The sequence below is a fragment of the Lonchura striata genome, chromosome 1, assembly GCF_050655825.1.
Source record: "Lonchura striata isolate lonStrDom1 chromosome 1, ASM5065582v1, whole genome shotgun sequence".
Classification (NCBI taxonomy): domain Eukaryota; kingdom Metazoa; phylum Chordata; class Aves; order Passeriformes; family Estrildidae; genus Lonchura; species Lonchura striata.
The window spans coordinates 51870546-51892060 of NC_140703.1; the positions used below are offsets into that span (position 1 = coordinate 51870546).

The 21515-nt window shown below is 40.4% G+C and overlaps 1 protein-coding gene across 20 annotated transcripts in view; it reads left to right on the plus strand.

Moving 5' to 3' along the window:
* Positions 1-21515, plus strand: part of KLF12 (KLF transcription factor 12) — a 235085-nt gene that overhangs the window by 200766 nt on the left and 12804 nt on the right. For all 20 annotated transcript variants that reach the window (XM_077781368.2, XM_085556264.1, XM_085556290.1 and 17 more), the window contains one exon: positions 9523-9680. In XM_077781368.2, the coding sequence (XP_077637494.1) occupies positions 9523-9680 (158 nt within the window). The remainder of the gene's footprint in view (positions 1-9522; positions 9681-21515) is intronic.

Here is a 21515-nt window from a genome sequence, read left to right on the forward strand (position 1 = left end):
AATGGAAACAATGTCCTCATTTAATATCACTGACTTGGCAAGATGTTAGTGGCAATTTTGTCAGCTAAGGATACAGAACAGAGAATTTTTAATCACCACTACATTTGTTACTCTGACCAATAAGAGGAGGTGGATGCACAGGCAAGAGTCATCATTGTTCAATCACTGAGACTGACTACTGTGTTGTACAGTGTGAAGAGTCAGAAATAGAGATAGTAGAAGAATGTGAAATCTGGAGAGCAAGGTAGAACATTCAGGGAATCCTGCACTAGCAAGTGGAGGGTCTGTGCTCTTTGAACAAATAACCAGAACAAAGGTGAAAGACATGAATATATGTACATACTTATGTTATTTCCACGAAGAACATTGCAGCTCATCCCGTGTCTGCAACGGAGTCGATTTTATTTCCCTTTTTAAATAATTTTCTGCTGAGATTACAGTGTTGATAAGGCTTGTTTGCAATAGATGTTGCCAGAAAAATGTGAAGAAGCAGTATGAATCAGAAACAGAGAGGTAAAAAGCAGGGTCCTGTGTTCTCAGACCTGAGTTGTAGGTGCTCAGTTACCCAATTTTCTGTTCTGTTTAGAAGGAAACAAGAAAGAAAGAACAGACTCGGCATTGATGCAGTCTGTGTCTGGAGGGAGAGTTAGTGTGGCTGGAGATCCTGTGAATGATCACTGCTGTTCTGCCACCTCTGGAAGAGGGGACAAAATAAGATGGTTTTTCTCTACTGGACCAGGTTCAGCTCCCAGGCCTGAACTAGCATGCATGAAATGTGTGGCATACAGGATTTCAGGAATTCTTCCTGCTTTCAGGAACATATACAATGCTTTGTCTTCAGATCCAAAGAACAGACCCTTACCAATGCACTTAAGTCCACTTGCAAGTTCATTGTGAAAATACGTTTCCCCACTGCTTGAGGTTTCCTTTTTTTCATTAATTTTCACTCCTGTTGAGAAAAAAACATCAGGCTAAAGCAAAGTAAGCTAATTTTGGAGGTTTTTCTAAGAGAAGTGAAGGTTTATGTTAGCTCATGGTCACTTAGTAGTCTTTCATAATAATGTGTAGATACATGTGTTCATGAATATAAACATCTTGTAGGAACTATTTAGAAAAAACAAGCATTCATTAGAAACTCTCTTTAGAATATGAGTGTGGCTGAGCACTGGAACTCATTGGCCAGAAAAACTGTTGCTGGTTCGTTTTTCTGTCTTCAAACATTTTCATCCTAAGACAAGACTGTGAACATCTTGGTCTACCTCTGAAGAACTTTGCTGAGCAGAAAATTTATAGTTCCCTCCACAGATGAGTTTTTCTGTTAGTCTTTATTCCATGATAATACACCATGTTAAAAAAAAGAGGTTTTAACATGGGCTTCAACATCCAGTGCAGTCTTTGTACTCTGTTCAGACATCTTGATGAACTGGAAGGGTCAATATTGCAGCTGTACATCCTGCACATGTTAGAAAAAATATTTCTAAACATAAGCAAACTGCTGTCACGTGTCCCCTCAGAATCTCTGACAAAATCTAAGGACAAGTGTCTCATTTAATATGAGTCCATCTGTCCAAACCAAGGGAAAGGCAGAGCACTGAAACAGAATTATGTTTAATATTACTGAAGATGTTGATTCTGTGTGAAAAACATAATAGCCTTCCTGTCAAATGTTTCTAAAACCTTTGCAGGTAGAAACAAACTCTGTATGCTCTGGCATGTTAGGAGAAACATGAAATTCATCCTTGTTAAGGAGCATCTCAGTAATTCAGTAGGGCTGGTGTGAGAGCTGCTGTTGCTGGGAGTTGCTACTGCTGGATGTGGTAGTGCAAGTTGTCATACAGCCATGATCTTTCTCAAATCCAGGAAGAATCATTTTAATAATGTAGACAATGTCTAGGTGCAAGGTAGTTAGCATGTAATTCCTTTGCTTTTTCACACAGTAGCTCTCTAGGATAAAACTTTGTTGGTTAATAAGGGTAAAATAGATGGAAAAGTTTTGGTAGGGTTTTTTCCTGTGACATTTCAGAGTTCATCATAGATTCAGTTTGTGGATTTTCTCTGTCAGAAGTGCTTTACAGTCCTCCAGTCACCAGATCTGAGGGGTGTGCTGGAGCATGTCAGAGATGCTTTCTGGCCAACTTCCTTTCCTTAGAAAGCCAGAAGAGAGGAGCAGCATGAAAGAGGAGAATAGGGAGTGTATTTGGGTCTCAGCCCACTGTGGAGATGGACTGCACCTCAGAATACCAAATCCTAAGTGCTGGAAAGTATTCATGGATCCCAAAGCACGAATATAGATCAGAAAAATCAAACAAATGTCTCGTGTCTCAGCTTAATGCAGCTGGTAACAGAAGTGATGAATAGTTTTGGTAAGGTGTGCCATGGTTTGCATTTGTGCTTTTCTAAGTAGGCCCCAAAGTTCTTTACTTTTGCCAGAAGATTATTCCATGTGTAGTTGTGCTTCCTCTTCCACCCCAGCCAGAGCAATGTTGTGGCACACTCAGGTTTTGCAAGGCAACTCAGCAGTTCAAGCAGTTCAAGTTCCTTTATCTCGTCTCAACAGTAAATTCTGCAGATAAAGTCATGGTCAAAGATGTGCAGGATGTTTTGTTTGCTGACTGCCCAGGTCAGGAATATAACAGCATGGATGGGAATGGCCACATGGAGCTGGAGCAGAGGATCCTCTTTACCAGGGCACTGCCTCTGGCAGCAGCCAGTGGTGGACATCTAGATCAGAGCATAACAGAAAAACTTCTGTGCTCCTGCTATCATCTACCCACCTGCTCCTTGGGCTGCTTCACTCCAGCTCCAGCTCAAGCACTTTCTGAACCAGATGTATTCAAATAATCTTGTATCTCTGTCTTGTTTATCCATGTAATTTTCCCATTTAATATGTGTGCTGTTTGTGTGTGCTGTCAAATTCCTCCTTTCTTTCTTGACAAAAAGTATAATTTAGAGTATAACATCACCTTAAAGTACAGTGATTGAAGTAACTACTGCTAATAAAGGAGTAGCACATATTTTCCTTTTATGATCGCCTTAAGTACTGCTTGATATGTTCTAATGTCTGATATTCCTAAGGCAGCTGTTTGCCTTTCATGAAACATTAATTAGAATCTAAGAATCAAAGAGGAGAAAAAATACATGTGTATATATGCATGTGCATCTGTGTATGAACAGGGGACAGTAGCAACTTTGTAATTAAAAAATAAATAAATATTTGAATATTTTTATCAGGAGATAGCACTGATATTTAAGCATTTTATAGCAAAAAACCTACGATGTTTTATGTACTAGGATTTTGGCATCTGACTACTAGAAGGAGTTTTATAAACTGTAATGATAAATAAAATCCATGTCATATTTCTTCACGGTGTAGTGTGTAGTGTTACCACTATCCTGAGTGGGATGGTAGCATTACATGGCCTACCAGAAAATGAAATTACATTATGTGAAAAGTTGTTACAAAATAAAGTAATTGAGAGCTGGAATCTGGGAAATGCCGCTTTTCAAAAAAGGCACAGTACTCACATGTCTGTTAGCACATGTCTGTACTCACATGTCTGTGAAACTTAAGGTCTTAACTAATAGAAGATACTTTGTCTTGAGTGACATCAGCTCCAGGAATGAGTGGTGTGCTGCTGTGGGTGTGTTCATTCAGAAAAGTGCCAGAGGAGCCAAGCAAAGGTGTTGGGACTGTGCTTACCCCTGCTTCTGAGGGTTCTTGGTGGGCAGCTTCCCTGAGAACCAAAGGAGTGAGAGCTGCCATGGGAGTGTGTGCGCTTGCTGTTCGATGTGCCCAGGGCATGCCATCCCACACTGAATCCAAAAACTGGGATTTAAAATATTTATGTCTATAGTTAGTCACTTAACAGCTCTAGTTTCTATAAATGTTAAGCAGCCAAAACCCGTGATAGTTCTTTCTGCAGCCCTGGTTCCCTTTGAACACTGAACAAATGCTAGAGATCCAAGGATTTTCTTAAACTGCTCATTACCCTCTGAACACAGGCATGTAGTACTGTAGTTTTCTGCTTTTATTTAATTTGCCTGCACTTTTAATTACATAATTTACAGGCTGAGCCAGAACCTTTGCATGTCTCATAAAGTAAAGATTCACATTCCTAAATTTATACATTATTTGAATATTTGAATATTGTATAGTGAGATATTTTTCCCTTAAAAACATAAAACCTGTAAATATCTGAATATCCAAAATTGAACTGAGGGTGGGCTATGACTGCTTCTATCATGTATTGCCAAAGCACATCATCAGCTCATAGTTATTCAACATGGTCATACCTCCTAATTTTTGTTTTCAGCTTATCTATTTATGTGGTTATTTTTCTGTGTGTTTTATATTCAAATGTTACAGGAAGCAACTTTTCTGCAGAACAAAAGCTGGATTGTCCAGATGTTTCTGATGTTGATCACTTATGTCCACATTCTTGATTTCTTCACACATGTTCTAAATTAACATGGAAGCTGTGGTAATCACAGCTGGTTGCCACTAAAAGGGGTGATGACACTCCCCTAACCCATGGCCACAGGTTCCCATCCTCTGCCATATGTCAGTGCAGGTGCTTGGCAGACTCTCCTACTTAGGGAGTCAAGCTACCAAAAGCTTCTCCGATTTTTTTTTTGGCAGAATTTGTTCTCGTTACTGTGGGTCCTGCACTGGCTTGCTGCAAAATCAGGGAAGCACTGGTGCCAACACAACAGAAAGCAGCTGGAGTGGGACTGTCCTGATGTGCCATCTTAGCCAAATCCTCTACTCGGAGCCCAGGGGCTGAGAAGCAGGACGACAATTGGTGTTACACGGGCTGAGCAGATGCTGCATGGGTGTGAGCCCCATCTGGTTTTTCTTCCTGTAGTAGCCAGAGAGGAGGGGACATGGCTGATACGTCCTGGGTCTCACCCCAAGGGGAAGAGAGCATCTGCTTGTAGCAGTCCTGGACTGTTATTAGGGTGCAGCCACAAGTCTCTCAATTAGCTACAATGCCAGCTAGAGAGGAATATAAAGCATCATGATTGCTGTAGAAGAGAGACTTAGGTAAGGTGACAGGGATGTTGGGTACAAACTGGTTTGACCTGTTAGCCCCGGATCAATGTGTTTTGTCCATGAGGACTTTGGTGCCAAGGCAGGATGCGTTGCCAAAGAGTCTGAGCTCATAGAGGAGAAGCCAAGGAGGAGTAAAAATGGTAATCACAAGGATGAAGATGCAACACTGGGACACTGTTTGGATTTGTAGAGGAAGGAGTGAAGCGTGGCTTGCTGCACGTCCCTCGCTCCTTGCTGGCCATGTCAGCCAGCCCTTGGCCACCTCACTGGGATGCCAGCAGCATCCAGGAGCTTGTGCTTGGGTGGCCAAAGGTAACCCTGTGTGTTTGCCACAGGGTGAGCGCACTTGAGCACTTGTGCAGCCAGCGTGCAGGGACTTGTGTGTCACGAGACTGAACACAGTTTGAGGCTTTAATAAACAAACTGTCTTCCCCAGGCAGCTCTGCTCAGCATATTGCTCAGAAAACACAGGATCAGTATAAATTAACCCATTACATGTGGTTTTTAACAGTGTTACTGCCGGTGCCAAGGGCTATTCACAGTCCACACAGAACAGAGACAAAACACCGAGGAGGTCATGGGCAGCATTCATGGAAAGGAAGAATAATCCTGCAGCCAAGGCTGTTATAATCCACATCTCATGCAGTGCAAATCCCGTTCAGCAGAACTTCATGGCCATCTAGTGGTGAAGCCCTAGTCGATGTTATGTTTTGCAGACTTTGTATCAGAGAGACAAGAACGTGGCCATGTGTGAGTTGCAAAGATGCATGTTTTCACTTCTAGCTGGAAGTAACATGGCTGAATTTTTATAAATCACCCTAAATGCTCACATTGGTTTTATTCATTTCACCTTACCAACCATACTGACTACAGGTGTTGCAGCAGCTCATGGAGGCAGCCAGAGGTATCCCAGGATTCCAATTAGATGTAACAATTTCTACACTAACAGAGAAATTACACTGATTTTAGAAATAACGAGCTGCAAATAAATAAACATAAATCTGACACATCAGAACCCAGTTTTTTTTGTTAATTTATCTTTCAAACTGCATGCTTCAGCAGTGATTTAATACATCCTGCTGATCTGTTAAGTGTGGTATCAGTCCTACTGCAAAAGTCCACCTTGAACCTTAAAGGCTGCCTGGGATTGTGGCCATTAACAGAAGAATTGGCAGCTCCTCCTCAGGGTACCCTGGTAGCTCTTGGCTGATGATAGGTTTCCAGGTTTTCCCTCTGTGCAGTCTCTGGGGGGACACTTAAATTTGCTAGTATATGGTTTGTTTGGGTTTTGCCTGGGGAAAGAGAGGCATTGAAGTCTTTTCTGTAGTGTTTTTTTCTCTTTATTTATTTTATATATTTTTAAACAAAAAGGAAAAGTAAGTTAGTTAAAAAAAATAAATGCCCGTCAATTCCCTGACACATCCATCTCAAAGTCTTTGTCTACCATGGTGACATCAAACAGTAGTTTTGGGAACCCTGTGTTGACCAGAGACAGCTGGCACAGCCCTTATGGCCTTCAGGAGGCACAGAATGTGGTTTTGAGGACTTTCCTTCTATCTATTTGGTTGATGAGGGTGTTTTATAGAAATTGCTGGAGAAAGAAGAACGTGTCCATTTACTGTTTGCATGGCAAAGGGAAAGAACATCAGCAAATCATCTGGAAGTTACTGTGAGAGGGACTAACCTGAGGAAACTCAAAAAAGCACTTTGTGCTTTTTTTAGCTTTTTTGGTGATATCCCCATTTAAAGTTACACAGCTTTTGCAAGACTAAAGCCAGGCTGGTGGTGTTAGGTGGATTCTGTCTCCTTTTCCACCATTGAACATGTCTGCACTGGGGGTTTCCCCATGGCACAGGAGCTGAAGTGGCAGAGGAAAACCACCTTGGACATATGCTCTCACTTGCCATAACTCTGCTGGTTAGTTTGTCATTTATGCTGCATGGCTGCGAAGGGAAGGCATGAGGTGATACTTGCTGGTTCTAGCTGACAAGAGCTTTTCTCCTTGCTGTGCTGAGCAAGTGATGACTGTGAAGCTCTCAGGGGATGGTGATGATATTCATCCCCTTCTGTGGCTTACTCAATTATTTTCCATCTTGTGGGATAAGTAGGGTCCTACACTTTCTAGAAAAAGGGAACAATCCAGTTAAAAAGCAGCAGCATTGATTGTGTGCCACCTTCATGGACTGCTCTGTGCCATCCTCTTCTATAGAAACACCTGGGAAAGCACAGAGCAGTTCCCAACAGTGAGATCACTTTCTCGTATGTGACAAATAGCTTTTTATGAGGTGCTGACTCTTCTCAAGGTTCAGTTTGTCTTAGGGTTAGAAATTGCACCAGCATTTTAAGCTTGATCCTCCTGTTTAAATGAGCTGTACTATCCGGGATTTGAACACTATGTTACAAAATAGGGTTTTAAGACAGCTCCTAAGTTGCTTGCAGAAAAAAAAAGATGCACAAATACTTACTTTTAAATATCAGGATTTCCTAGTTTTGAGCAATGTATTTTGTATGCTCAGTGTTGACCTTTACCATTTGATTTACAAGTTTGCTTTTATATCCCAGCTGGTGGGATATTTGAAAAAACCCTTCTGGAGCAGTGAAACCATTCTCAGTGAATTGTCTAACCCAAGACTTTTATTTGTTCTGAGATTCAGATGCTTAAATGCAATTCCTAAGCCATTTCTGTGAGAGCTAGACATATCTGTATTCCAGTCATATAGTTAAAGTGCTAATGTTTCTTACTCTCTTGGGGACAATTTTTGCCAGCTAATGTTGTTACTACGTCTCTCTGTCCACTTCTGTCTCCATTTCAGGAATTCTCTGCACATCTGTATACATGTGTCATATTGCAGGCAAAAATAATTAATCTGGAGAATCTCTTGCCTGCAGGGAAAATATGAATATGTGTTAAAAGAGTACTGCAGAAAGAGTACTACAGAAAGAAAGTACTTTTTTTTTTACCCCATTAGTGCTTCAAATTCGGATTATACTGTGAAATTATTTAAACAAAAATAAAAATAAAACTGTGTAATTTGGACTACCACTCATTCAAGGCTTAGAGATTTATATGCAGACAATTAGAACATCAGTGAAATAATTTGCTAATGGTGTGAGATGCTTTATGCAAACTTTTAACCCCATATTTTAACCCCATATTAGTAGTCCTCAGCAAATTCTGGAAAGCTCTAGGAGTTGTGTATGCAGTGACAGCTACAGCTGTGCAGGAGCTCCACTGACAGGAGCTTGCAGGTCAGTGTTGACTGAGGTGCTCCCCAGCAGTTGCATCAACATCTGTGCTCCTTTCAAATGCCTGCCTTAGTACCCTGTAGCTTCCCAAAAGTTCATGCTTCTCCTTCAGATTGATCTTAAGAGTCTAAGAGAGCAGGCTAATGAGTCTGTAGCCCATTTACTTTGAATGTCAATAAACCTGGGAAGCCCCAGAAACCTGATGAAGGGCAGAGTTGTTCCAGTGCTTACCTAAACAGGCTGCTGTAGCTGTGGGTGATCCTGGTTGCCGTGCAATATAATCGTAGTGAGGTTGATAGGATGATCAGTTAATAATGATTTATGGCTGAGTGGTATGATTACTGGCAGTCAATGAGGGTTTGAATCATGGCCTTCCAACTTGATAATAATTTATCTAATCAAGCCAAATGCATTGCAGTAGCAAGGCTTTTTTCAAGTAATGGGTCCAGCACACACTGTACTTAGAAACTCATGCAACATTACTTCAATGCTGTATTTTTAATTGCTTAAAATTAGGGTAACTGATAGGCCATAGGATATTGCTGTAAATGAAGTATCTTTGATAAGCATTTATGTGTTTCTGTGGGGATTGTTCTCTGGCCCTGTTCTAATAAACTTCATTTATCAGTGGCCTGAAAGAAAACAAATTTCATTGGCTTGCACGTGATAGATTGAGAACTGTTTAATGAGAAAATGGAAAAATCGCTGCTGCAGGGTGATCTGGATCTGTTAGCAGTTTGCATTCAAGCAAACAACAGGTGTTTGGCCTAATGCAAGGATCCATAGTTCAGATCTGGGTACTGGAAACACTTTTTCAAAAAAGGTTTCAGGCTTTTTATCTATTTAAACTTGTCAAAGAGAAGTTATTGAGGCTATATATAAACTTGTTTAGAAAACAGTTCAGTGAACTTGGACCTGAACACACGTCAAATAGAAATAGAGCTCAGATAAAGTCAGGCTGCTTCATTATTGGAGCAGTATTTCAAGGATCATGGTGGGGTTTTTTGGGCAATAAGCACTTCTAAATCAAAACTTAGTTATTTCATATTGCAGAATATGCTCTAGTTTAAGCACTAATTGCGTCAAAATGTTGAAAGGGAAATAGATAATTCATTTTTTATGTCACTTCTAGCACAGTCACTTCTGTTACAGCTGGTTTTTTTGGGGCCTGGGCTATACACCATGCTCTTGCTTCATTTTTTTGCTTCTGTTCTGTTTTTCAGCTCAATTTCACCATTCAGTATTGAGAGCACAAGGCGTCAGAGGAGGTCTGAGTCTCCAGACTCCAGGAAGCGGCGCATCCATCGGTGTGACTTTGAGGGATGCAACAAAGTATACACAAAAAGCTCCCACCTGAAGGCTCACCGGAGAACGCACACGGGTAAGATTTGCTGGCACTGTGGTTAAGACAAGCAGCAGGTATCTTTCCATCCAGTTTAGGGCATAATGAGCTTGTCATTCTACACTAGGAGCCAAAGGCCTGTACCTGAATAACGGAGATGTCTGTGAGTACACTGGCATTCTGGTGCAGATCAGGAGTGTTCTTTTGAGTGGAACTTTCCTGTCATCCCCTCTTGGCAGCCCAAGACTGGTGGCAGCACCAGCCAGACTCTTCTCAGATGAAACTCAACTGAAAAGTGGCCTCTAGGGACATACCTGCTGTGCTTCAAAAAAGAAAAGATGATCATTGCTTGGGACCAACCAGACCTCATCCAGAGAGAGAGCCATCAAGAGCATATAGTGTGGTCATGAATCTTCAGACACATTTTTTTCACTCTACAGACCTGTTTTTTATGAAATTACTTGCTTTTACAGATGTAGACTTTGGATGCCAGGAGCTACTGAAATCCTTCAGTTCAAGTCAAGAGTAAACTCAAGTCCTCAATATGTCTTTCTGGAGGCTTTCAGAGGCACCTAACCCATACTGGAGAGGGAAGTCATCACTGTATGAGAATCAGTCACACTAGATTCCTATAGCAGAGATACAAGAGAGATGCTTAGGGGAGCTGGGCGCCATTCAGGGGCGACCATACTTAACACCCAGTCAATACCTGGTGTCCTTATTAACTTTATGGGCTGTCACTAATCTGTATGACAGGCATGTAAGGGTAGCTGAAGCAGTGATATGTAATAGTTGTAATTTTAATGTGGATAAACTCAGGAGCAGCAATTTGAAGTTATCAAGAGCAAGTCTAAAAGGGGATTGATTGGATGGCTAGAAAGGCAGTAAACAGAACACTCTGAGCCTCAGTGCTATTCCTTACTCTGATGCTGATTTGCTTACATTTATTGATCTCTCTGCCCTTAATGGACTTCAGCATTCCTGTAACTCCTTGGGGGAAAGATGGTGTTTATCCAGCATTTAGGACAATGTTGTTCTTTGCTGAGAATCTGCTGGCACTTTCTGTGATCTGATGTACTCTAAAGTGTATGACGTATTATTTTAGAAAATTAAGTGAGGGCTTCTCCATTGCAATTGAGGCTGTATCTCAATCACTTTTTTCCAGTATGTCTCTTGGCTGGTAGGACTTTTTTTGAGAGCAGTTCTGAACAAAACTAAAACAAACTAAAACTAAACAAGTCCCTACTAAAACAAACAAGTCCCTTCCTTAAACAACAGAAATGTTCTGGTGATCTGGAAATTTCATTACATTTCCTTTCAGGCCAATTTTCCTGTTTTTTTCATATCTACCCATTAAGACAAACCCTCTGCTCTCTCATTATTTGTCATGTCCTGTCTTAATTCTTTTTCCATCTTCCCTCTTCTTTCCCATCTTAAATGTGGTGTTTCATCTCTACTCTTTTAATATCTTTTATATACCCTTACTCTGTCACCATTTTCTGTCATTCTTATTTTACCTCTTTTATCCCAGTCTAACCCTACTTTGTTGTTTTCCTTCTCCCTGCTGGATTTCCATGTTGTTTCTTTTCTTGCCTGTATAATCCTTTAAGCATTGCATGGCTGTAACAGATTCAAAGACAGAGAGCCTAGCAGAGAAGAGCCATAGAGGGTTTGGTTTGAAACAAAAATACCATTTATGTGCTTACACCACAGGGAAGTCATTCTTTTCTATCCTGCCAGACTGGCAACTAGCCCAGGAGTATAAGCAATCACCATGTGAGTTGCCAAACTAGATGTGGACAACCTCAGAAATGTCACACCCAAGGCAGCCCAGAAACAGAAGAGGCTCTTTTCTGCCATGACATTTTAAAACACTGAGAATTACATTTCTCAAACGTCTGTAATTTGTCAGTGATCTCATGGGGCAGACTAATGCTTGCAGGTAATGCATCCAAATCAGTGTTAGGTAGTCAACACTGCTGAATCTCAGGCTGTGCACTTAGGGTGCTCAGAAGTAGGCACTGAAGGCTTGGGAGGATGTAGGCAAATCCCAGTTTAAGCATATGTAGCTTGCCACCAGCACAAAAAGAGTTTGTCTACCTGCTGTAATCGTAGGATCCATATCCCCAGCTGTGGCTCCCAAGCAGCTGGTGTCAAGGCTATGCTATCTGTCTGGGATCTCTAGGTAGTTAGAGAAGAGGGATTGGCTCCTCTGGGGCATGTTATTCCCTCTTCAGATGTACCCAGAGATTGGCTTGCAAAGGTGCTTCTCTTTCACCGCTGAGTACAGAGGAAGCCCGGATACCTGCCAGGCTGTGAGCTGACTGAAACAAATTCCCATGCCAAAATACAACTGCCTGAACTGTTTGTAGTCATGCTGGTAGTTGGTTTATTACTTCAGGGAAAAAGAAAAATAACATCAAATCAAAAAGCTTCATTATATAGTCAGCTGATAACTGCTTTATATTGACAATGCAGCAGGCATGATGAAAGAAATATAGTGTAGAAAAAATGGTCAGTGCTGAATTTAGCCAGTGGATCCACTGAGAAAACCTGTGTCATGCTTTTAAAATTAAATGTGTTTTACGGGACACTTCAGAGGTCTTGATAAGGTCTTGGTATATCCAGACTTACATGTAGCCTTGGCCATGAGCGTCCTCATCTTGTACTTGGCCATGTACTAATCTCATCATTCATTTTTTTATCTTGGCCTTTACTTTTGCTTCAGGCAAAAGAAGTTAATTATTCACGTATGACCCACAGTAATTAGTGCAGTTTTGGATAAGTATAAATGAAGTATGACAGCTATGCACGCAAGAGTGAGCAAGTTTCAGTAGGAAACTTTCTGAGAAAAGATCACAGAAACTCAGCATTGCATAATCTGTACCTTTTTTTTTTTTAGGCAGGCTGATCTTGCTGACAGTTGTTTACCTAAGCAGTATGTGCTTGGGAACTTTTTTTTTTCATTTACTCGATGATTTTAAAGTTCTTTTCCAAAGTACATTATTTTTTTGTGCATAGCCACTGAAACATTCACAGTACTTTAGACACAGGAGGAAAAATAATGTGGTATTATGATAGGATGAACATATTTGTTGGTTGGAATATATACTACTTTTCATCCTAATGGAAACAGAATATTATAAATGGTAACAGTTGAATTTAATTCTCTTGGAGTATCTCCTAGGTTTTTTAAGTATGCTGTCATCTAGCTCCTCAGTACTTGCCACCAGTGTCAGTACTTGGTGTGCTGGTGTGGGCATGCAGTCCACTTGGGGGCGGACTTGAATTGTGTATTGTCTCTCTGACTGGGAAAACTGCGAGTGAAACCTCTGATAGATAGAGCATTGCATAAATCACAAGCACTGGTATGAAATTTCTCTTTCTAGTATGAGCTTTTTGTTTTTGTTTTGCCAGATCATCAAATAGAGCTACCCGGAGGTATCAGGTGTGATGGAGAGCCTTCAGGGCTTGCAGGCAATCTTGCAGCTCAGGTTTATCAACTCTTTCTGCAAGGAGAAACTGTGAGAAATTGACTCACTGGACTTCCATTGAGCTAGTTTCTGCTTCAATGAACTTAAAGAAAATTACTAATGTGTGACTCCACAAAGAAATAATCTTTAAAAATGGGAAAACCAGCAGGCATGGGTTACATTCCCAGTTTGTGTTCACCTGTGTTGCACTTGGCACAGGTGCTGGTGCTGGCCCCAGGAGTGGGGAGAGTGTAAATGCTGTTTGGGGGTGTGCACCTAAGGGCTGTGCAGCCCTGGTGGGACCCACCTTCTTCACTTTGCTGCTTTTACTTGGAAGTTGGAGAAGAAAACAAGTCAGAATGCTATTTTATATTTTATTATCTGTAGTGGCTATTTCAGTATTTTCAGTATTTTAAGCAGTACTAAAGTTGCCATTGACACTCCCAATATGACATCTGAGTCCTACTGCCTAGTAATTCTGGTTCTTTACACTGTATGAACTTCTAAACATCTGAAATTACTCATGGTTAAATCCAGTTCTAGTTCATCATGGCTACCCCCTTAGCACATGGAGAAGCCTAAGGATCTTAAAACATTGTATGAATCATCCTGAAGAAGTTAACAAAGAAAGAAGATGTCTGCTTTGAGGTAATGTGGGACACAGTTTTAGTGTCTGAACCACAAGAGATTTGTTCGGTCTCACCTCTGCAGTGTTTTCATTTACTGTAGTAGTAATCAGCGCTCTGTATTTCCCTGCAACCTTATTTCAGTTGTTAATTTAACATTTCTGAAAGGACACGACAGTGCGGCTTTCTGGGGTCAACAGCTGCAAAAGCTCGGGACTTGCCAGCATGAAGTGGGAATGGATTTAATCCGTGGGTGTAGGCACCATATATCCAGGTATGGCTTTGCTCCTGCCTCAGAGGAGTGGAGGAGGCCAAGGTCTGTAACCAGAGCACTTTGGTGGGACTCAGGTGCTGGGCTGCAAGTGCTGCTCTTCGTGCTGCCGCCGTGGGCACTGGGTCCGAGTCACCCTTCTCAGTGCTGCTGCTGCGGTAGAGGGGCTGCTCTGTCAGGCTCTTGCAGAGCCAGGCTGAATATAGCCCCCAGGCCAAGGGAATTGTTTTAGTGTTTGGTGCTTTGTCCTTGATCAACGCCTATATCATTCCTGAGAGATGAGAGCAAATACCTTTGCCACAGACGTAGTGAAGCCTATTTGTCATTGTCAAGGGGTCTTCAGCAATTTTACATGGAGACAGTAAACATCTCAGAAGTACAGATTTGTACCTAAGAAAATGACAGCATTCCCTCCCCAGGATGTTCCTTTGTAGCTGTGTTGAGACACCACCCTAGAAGAGAGAGGACTAGTGAGTACATGGGTGTTTTATTTAGTCTGTGCTTTTTCAAACATTGCATTCCTCTCACTCACTGTTGCTCCATATATTATTTTAATATGAAAGGGCCCCTGTCATTAGTCTTTGTTCACATTTTCCTTTGAGCACTTTCAGAGTGGACTTAAAAAGTCAGAGGCACCGAAAAAGCTATTTTTGTTCTGTAGGTTTGAAAACTCCATTCATTACCTGTTGTTTTTTTAAGGTCTGCTTAATGCCTTTTGCTAACTATAAGTTCCAGAGAGATATTTACAGATTGTAATCCCTTCTTTAGACAAATATTGGGAAGAAGCAACATTTTTTAAATAATCTGTCTGGATTTTACTTGAACTGTGTAGATTTTTGGTCTCTAGCACCTCTTTGTCACCTACCCGCCAGACTCACTCACTCAAAGAAAACCCCAGCTTTTCTTTCTCATGTCCTGTGTTCTCCTTGTCCCTGAGCTCTTCCTGTATCATGAAAATGTGTCAAGTGAAAAAACCTCCAAAAGCAGGTTCTTACGCTGTTTCAGAAACTGGGAATTTAAATAAACAAAGTCAATTTAAAAATTAATTTGCTTTAAGTAAAATAGGGGACTCTATTTGTGTTGGGTGATGCTTTTATTTTGTAAGAAATACTTTCTTTTAGTGTTTAAAGTTTACTGCCAGTTTCAATAAACAGTAGAGCTTTCCAATGTGAAAACTAGTATATTTCACAGAAGTTTTCCTTTCTAGCCTTTCTGCTCTTTCTTCATGCAATTTCTCTTTAGAAGATAAACTGATTATTTAATAAATGAAACTTCAGCCTACTCCATTGATGTGGCAGGCTTCACATTTTAGGACAGAAATATATTTAAGAGCAGATGTCTGCTGTTGCACTATGTACCAGGTGTGTAAGGGTACCCAAGCCACCACAGCCTAGAAAGGTGATGTAGAAGTGGGAACCTCTGGATGTAGTGAAATCGTTGTCTGAACCCAGCTAGTTACAGGCAGGTGTCCATTCCAGAAGGAGCTTGTATATCCAGTTCTCCTCCAATAGCTGCTCTGTGGAAAGTTAAATAATTTAGTTTCTGGCACATTTTTCAAGCTCTGAATTCACCTTACACACAGGGAGTCATTCCTCTGCATTGTAGGTCTGATGCTGTGCCGATATGGAAGAGTGCCTGTGTGGTTATTCCAAGGCACTTTGATGGGAAAGCGAGTCTAATTGCATCTGTGATTACTTTCAGTCTCAAGGTTATGAAAAATATTTTCAGCAGTGCCCCTTGACTTTGTAAATATGGGGTGCATATGTGTTTTGTCTGTGTGTGGCACGAGGGAATAATGATAATTTCATTATGCAGAATAAGAATTTTCTCGAAGCCAACCTTTTAGTACTTAGTGCTCTACCTCCAAAGAACTGCAGTTCATCTGAGGTCTCTGGCGTGATTGTGGTCTACAATGTGTAGCCCCAAAGTGCCATGAAGGCAAGAAAGATGTCTTTACTCCTACTACTTCCAAAACATTTTCCCAGTAGTTGCACCCAGACCTGGAGGAATAAGTACACACTACAGGATTTACAACTCTTGCAACCCACTCAGTCCCCAGCAGAGGGAACAACAATTTGTTGCTGGTGATAACCCATGTCTTTTGGGAAGTGTGTCTGAAGTTGCTTGTGCCCATCCTGTCCTTGTCAGGACAACCTTCAGTCACAAACACAGTTTTTGAGAGTGCAGCATGCTCAGAACTGCAAGTAAGCGTCATAAAAGCTTTTTTAAAAATGTTGTAATCAGGTTTTTTTCTTTCCTGCTTTCTTTTTTTTCATGCATAAAAGAAAACAAGAGTACCTCCTGAAAAATATGCTTTCACTCTCACTTGTTTTTGCAAATAAGCAGTTAGAAACGGGTAAATTCTACAAAAACTTCTTGTTTCATGGGAAGGTAAAAAGATCTGATGAAACCTGTGTAGGGTGAGGAGTTATTTTCTGTACTTCAGTGTTTTCTCCACGTAGGATAGGAAATAGTGGTAATTCAATCACACTAATGAGCTTTCCCCTTGTCCCTTCTCATGCATTTTTTTTTCAGCTGATATTTTTCTTGAGTGTTATATATATTTAGTCTGATTTTTATTGTGATAAAAATTAGTATATCTTCTTTTGGAAAGTTTAATTACATTTCCAACTCACTTAAAAGGGAGGTAAGTTTTTTAATGCTCTGTTTCTATACACAGTTTAGCACAGCAGTGCCCACCCTCTGCTTGAGCCTGACTTCTAGCACTGTGAAAAAACCTAATAATCAGTTGTTGAAAACTGAGGGACAAAGCTTATCCTTTGGAGCCTTTTAGTTATTTTTTATTTGGGGTGTTCTTTATTATTTCTTTGGCAGGTTTCATTGTTGGTTTGGGGTTTTTGGTTTTTTTCAAGAAACAAAAGGTCTGAGTTTCATATTGAGAAACATGAGTATTTCTTCTGCTGAGCATGATAGAACAATGCTAGGAGGAGTCACAGAACCAGCACTGAAGGTGGATGGGTAGGGAAGTGTGACTTGTTTGGTGTCTCCCTTTCAATTGTGGTCTCACAGTGAAGGAAGGTTGTTTTATTTGGGGAAGGCCAGACTAAAGCCCAAGCCTGCAGCACCCAGGTTACAGACAGTAAATGTGCCAATCTGCTGGCACCCTCCATACACTTGGCTGCTGATGGATCTGTTGCATCACCTTTCCCAAATACTTCAGTGAGTAAAGGCTGCTATAAGAAGCAAAACCTCAGGTTTTTTTCCACAGTACCAGAAAGTCAATAGTCCCATGTATTTGTTATGGCTGTTGTGAAGAAGAAAACTTCATGTCATCTTTCACTACAGATATATCTATAATATATATATGTTAAGTATATATGTATGTGCACTTAACATGCACTTAAAAACTTACATATACACACAATGTCATACAGAAAACAAATTTCAGGAAGGTTAATAAAACTATATTTTTCATGAACTTTTGGGATTTGTTTGTGCTTGGCTCCTGGATTCAGGTGCACAGGAGGAGGCCTTTTACATTCCAAGTGTTTTACTTTTTCTATTTTTAAAATTTGTCATACTGCATCAGCAGCACCCTTGGCAATGTATGTAACTAATCCTTGTCTTCAGCATTGATTCATTCATATGTCACATAGTGCTTAGTAGGGCCCATTCTGGGGCAAAGTCTCTGCAGAAGCCCCAAAAAGAGAAAATATGGAATTTGCTTGGATTCCCCCTCTTTCTCATTTTTCTGTGCATGCGGTTACAGAACAGACCAGAGACTGATATAATGGGTTTGCCTTCTTAAATTACAGCAAATTTCGTGATTGTAGTCCCAAAGGCTTTTTTGCTGGGATTTGTATTTAAATAACAACAGACTGGGGCAGCTGTATAGCTAGAGTGGCATGTGGGACAATAGTAGTAGAAGAAAAGAAGTAGGGAAAGAAACAAGGACTGGTCTTGCAGAGGGAGTGAAAAGAAGGGCCAGGATGACAAACATGACCAAAGCTCATCAGTGTAGTGAAGTGAAAATGTGTTTGTGTGTTTTGATGTGAGGAAAGGACTCCCACCTGAATTATTACAAGTGGAGTTTGTAAATAATGAGTTCAAGGGCTTCCAAAGTGTAATGAAGTTCTGTCTCTTCTCCTAGAGTGGAGGTTGTCACTGTATATTTGAACTGAAGAAATTGTTTTGTTTGTGGTTTCCACGTGAAGAAACCATGTCCCTGTCCTTTGCCTAAGTCAGACTGAGAACAAGACATAAAAACGTGAACTTCAAGACATGTCCCAGGCAGCACAGTATGTTCCTGTTCTGCTCATAGAAATTGTTTTGCCAGACTTGCTCAACTGATACGAAACTAATCTCTTCCTGGAAAGATATTTTATTTGCATATTTTGACAATACTGAAACATAAAAGTCAAATTGCTAATGTTCACCAAAGAGAGAATTCATAACTGAATTAAGTAAATAATTGAATTAGATTTTTGCATCAAAATGATTGAAAATATTTCAAAGTTTTAAAGTGTTTAAGCTAAGATCTAGCACTTTCATTAGAGAAAGTAAAGTGTGTCCTAATGTGTAAGTCATAGCCTTGCTGTTCACTCTTGGCAGTTTTGGGAAGGCTGCTCACTGGTTTGGTTTTCCTAGCTGCAGAATGGACTTTGATATTTGTTACACAGTACAACTGGGAAGAGAGACTTTTATGAGGAATTGCATTTTCAAAAAAGTTTTGTAAGGCACTTCAGAGTTGTAAAGTGCTTGATAAGTGCTCTATTTTTTCATTAAAAAATTATACTAATAAAAATATCACATAAAATGTAAGAATTGTCATTTTTCCCTTTCCCTGTGTCTGAAAGCTAAGTTACCCTCTTCCTCTGGGAGTGCCTGAGGATGTTTATTATCAGATAGTGTTTTTGCTGTTATACGATTCTTTTCTGCCTGAAATGTCTTATTTTTAGTAGAAAAGCAAAATCTAATTAGCCATCATCTGTGATTTTCAATGTATGATTTTTTTTCTCCTAGTGTCCTGTCAGTATGGGTGCACAAGGACTGTTCTGTATGCTTCAGAACAATTCTAGTGTTTACATGGGAGCTGAAAACAGCTGACATAAATACTATACATTACATATATTGCATAACATCCTGTAGCAGAAACCAAACCAGGAATCACAAGGAGATGTCCTCAACCCTGCAAAACTGCAGATCTGTTTACTTCGACTAGAAAATGTAGCCTAACAGACATAGGCAGAGGCATGCTTGCTTGCTTGCTAATTTATTTTCTTCCAATTTGTTTCGAGCTAAATCTTTATGACCTCAGTCTGTTTTCATGTGGGGAATACTTTCCAAAATAATGACAGTAGAAACTTGGGGCATTAAGATGTATTATAGCAGAACTGGGCATGTTCCACTTATTGAACTGTGCAAATTTCACTAAAAACCATTGTATTTTGTGAATGTGGTAAGCAGTTGTCTCCTCCATGCCCCCATCCTTCCTGTCTGAAATTACTACACAAACCTATACATCAGGTTTTGTTTCCATATGCTTTCTAACTTTGTCTTTCACAGGGTGATGAAAGCTTAACATAGAAAAAAAATCTAACTAGATTGTTAAACCTTTACCCCTGAACAGTCCCCTGTGTTTATTTCCTTATTGACTCTTACTTGGAATAAAAGTGTTAGTAACATTTCAAAATGCTGCTTGCCACTGCAGGAAGGAGCTGCAGAGAAGTGACATAATAACCCAAGAATCATGGTGACAGTTCCATGTGCAGAAAAAAATGATGGGGGTGTCTGAGGAGGACATAAATAAGAAGGGACATGGCACTTACCTGTAATACCAGAAAGAGAGGGGAGTTGATGCCAGAGCAAGAGAACTGTTTACAGCTTGAGCACTGGGATATTTTCTGTCTTGGTAGTAGACAGTGTTACTTCATGGCTTCCAAGAGCCTCCTAAACTGCTGGATAAATGAAACTTAAATAATAGACAAATGAAAGGAACTGCAAATGGGCAGATGGAGTACATAGGACATCTGCAGTTGCAGTAAATAAGGTTCCTCACCTAAGGAATGACTATAAGCCAGCTCTGTTTCCTGGAGTGCCAGAACAGTTTCCCTGCTGGCAGAATAACCCATAACTATTTACATGGTGGTTTTGTGGTGTCTGTCTTTGAAAAATCTGGTCTGGCATCAAGTACTGTTGATACCAGCTAGTTGATGGGCAGAAGATAACTGCTGAGGAGTATCCCACGGGGAAATTCTGCATGGTGCAGAACAGACCCTGGTCCCTTCATCTGTTACGTGGAATTGGGCTGGTACCTACACAGAGTTTTTTTTAATAAGGAGCACATGAATGTCATCGGGTTATAAAGTAAAAGTTCAAGAGATTTATTTCCCTCAGTGAATGGTCTTCCAGATGTCAGGGTACATGAATAAAGATATGGGAAGACAGATGTTGGGCTGTGTGAAGGGTGGAAAATTTTGAAGTGCCTAAACAGTGGTCATTATTCAGCATTATTAATTCAATACTTGAAGAGTTTTGGAGGATTTAATGAGCAGTAATTGTAACCATGTTCCTAAGTGCCTAAGTGAGAGGAGTCATGGTAGGTTAGGAGAAATAATATGGTAACAGTAATTAAACTAATTTGGTTTGTCGCATCTGGACTACAAAAGGCATGGTTTTGGAGGGCTCTTAGAAATAGATATTGCGTTAATAGAAGATTGAAAAATGACTATTCCCATTTGGAGCATTTAATCATCCCTTCAAAACTTTGTAATTAACTCCCCCAAATAATAGAAGATACTAATTTTCTACAGAGAATTGTCTAGAAATACTTTTTCATGCTCCAGGGTTCTGCTTGATCTGTGTAAATGGCTGTTGTGGTGTACTGTTCACTGTCCATGTATTGCTGTACAAAGCTGCAGAATAGTATCAGAATTTCTCTGTTTTGAGATATTTTTGTCAGGTTTCAGGATGAAACAATAGAGCTCTCAAAGGCACATGCAAAACTAGAGGGTCAGCAAATGTTCAGAGCTTCAGGCATCTGTTTTTAAATTGATAGGTTATTTAAAACTTCATAGATTCAGAATATTGAACTAACAGGATTTTATCTTCCAGTTTTCCTTTTCTCCTCCTTATAATTGCCACATGTTTTTAGTCTCTTACTGCAGCTCTTCTTGCTTCCAATTTCCCAAAACTGTCTACTGTTTTGAATTCTTTATTCCTGTGTTTCCACCACCCCAGGCAAAACTCACACAGCCTGCATTTGCTCCTTAAAGCTGAACAAGGCTTTTGAGTGTCTGGGTGCATGAGGAGTCAAAATGTGCCCATACTTGAAGCCCAAGAGTTTCTTAAACACTTAAACTCAAGTGTTCGCACAGAGACAGAAGTGTCTGAGTCAGAATGGTTGAGTGTTTGATTTCAATTCCACTGCAATTCAGTCTTGAAATGTAGATAGATAGATAGATAGATGTACTGTCATTAAATTCTTCCAGTTTTGTCCACCTCCTCACACACTGCTCTCTGGGTTGCCCTGCTGAGGCCATCC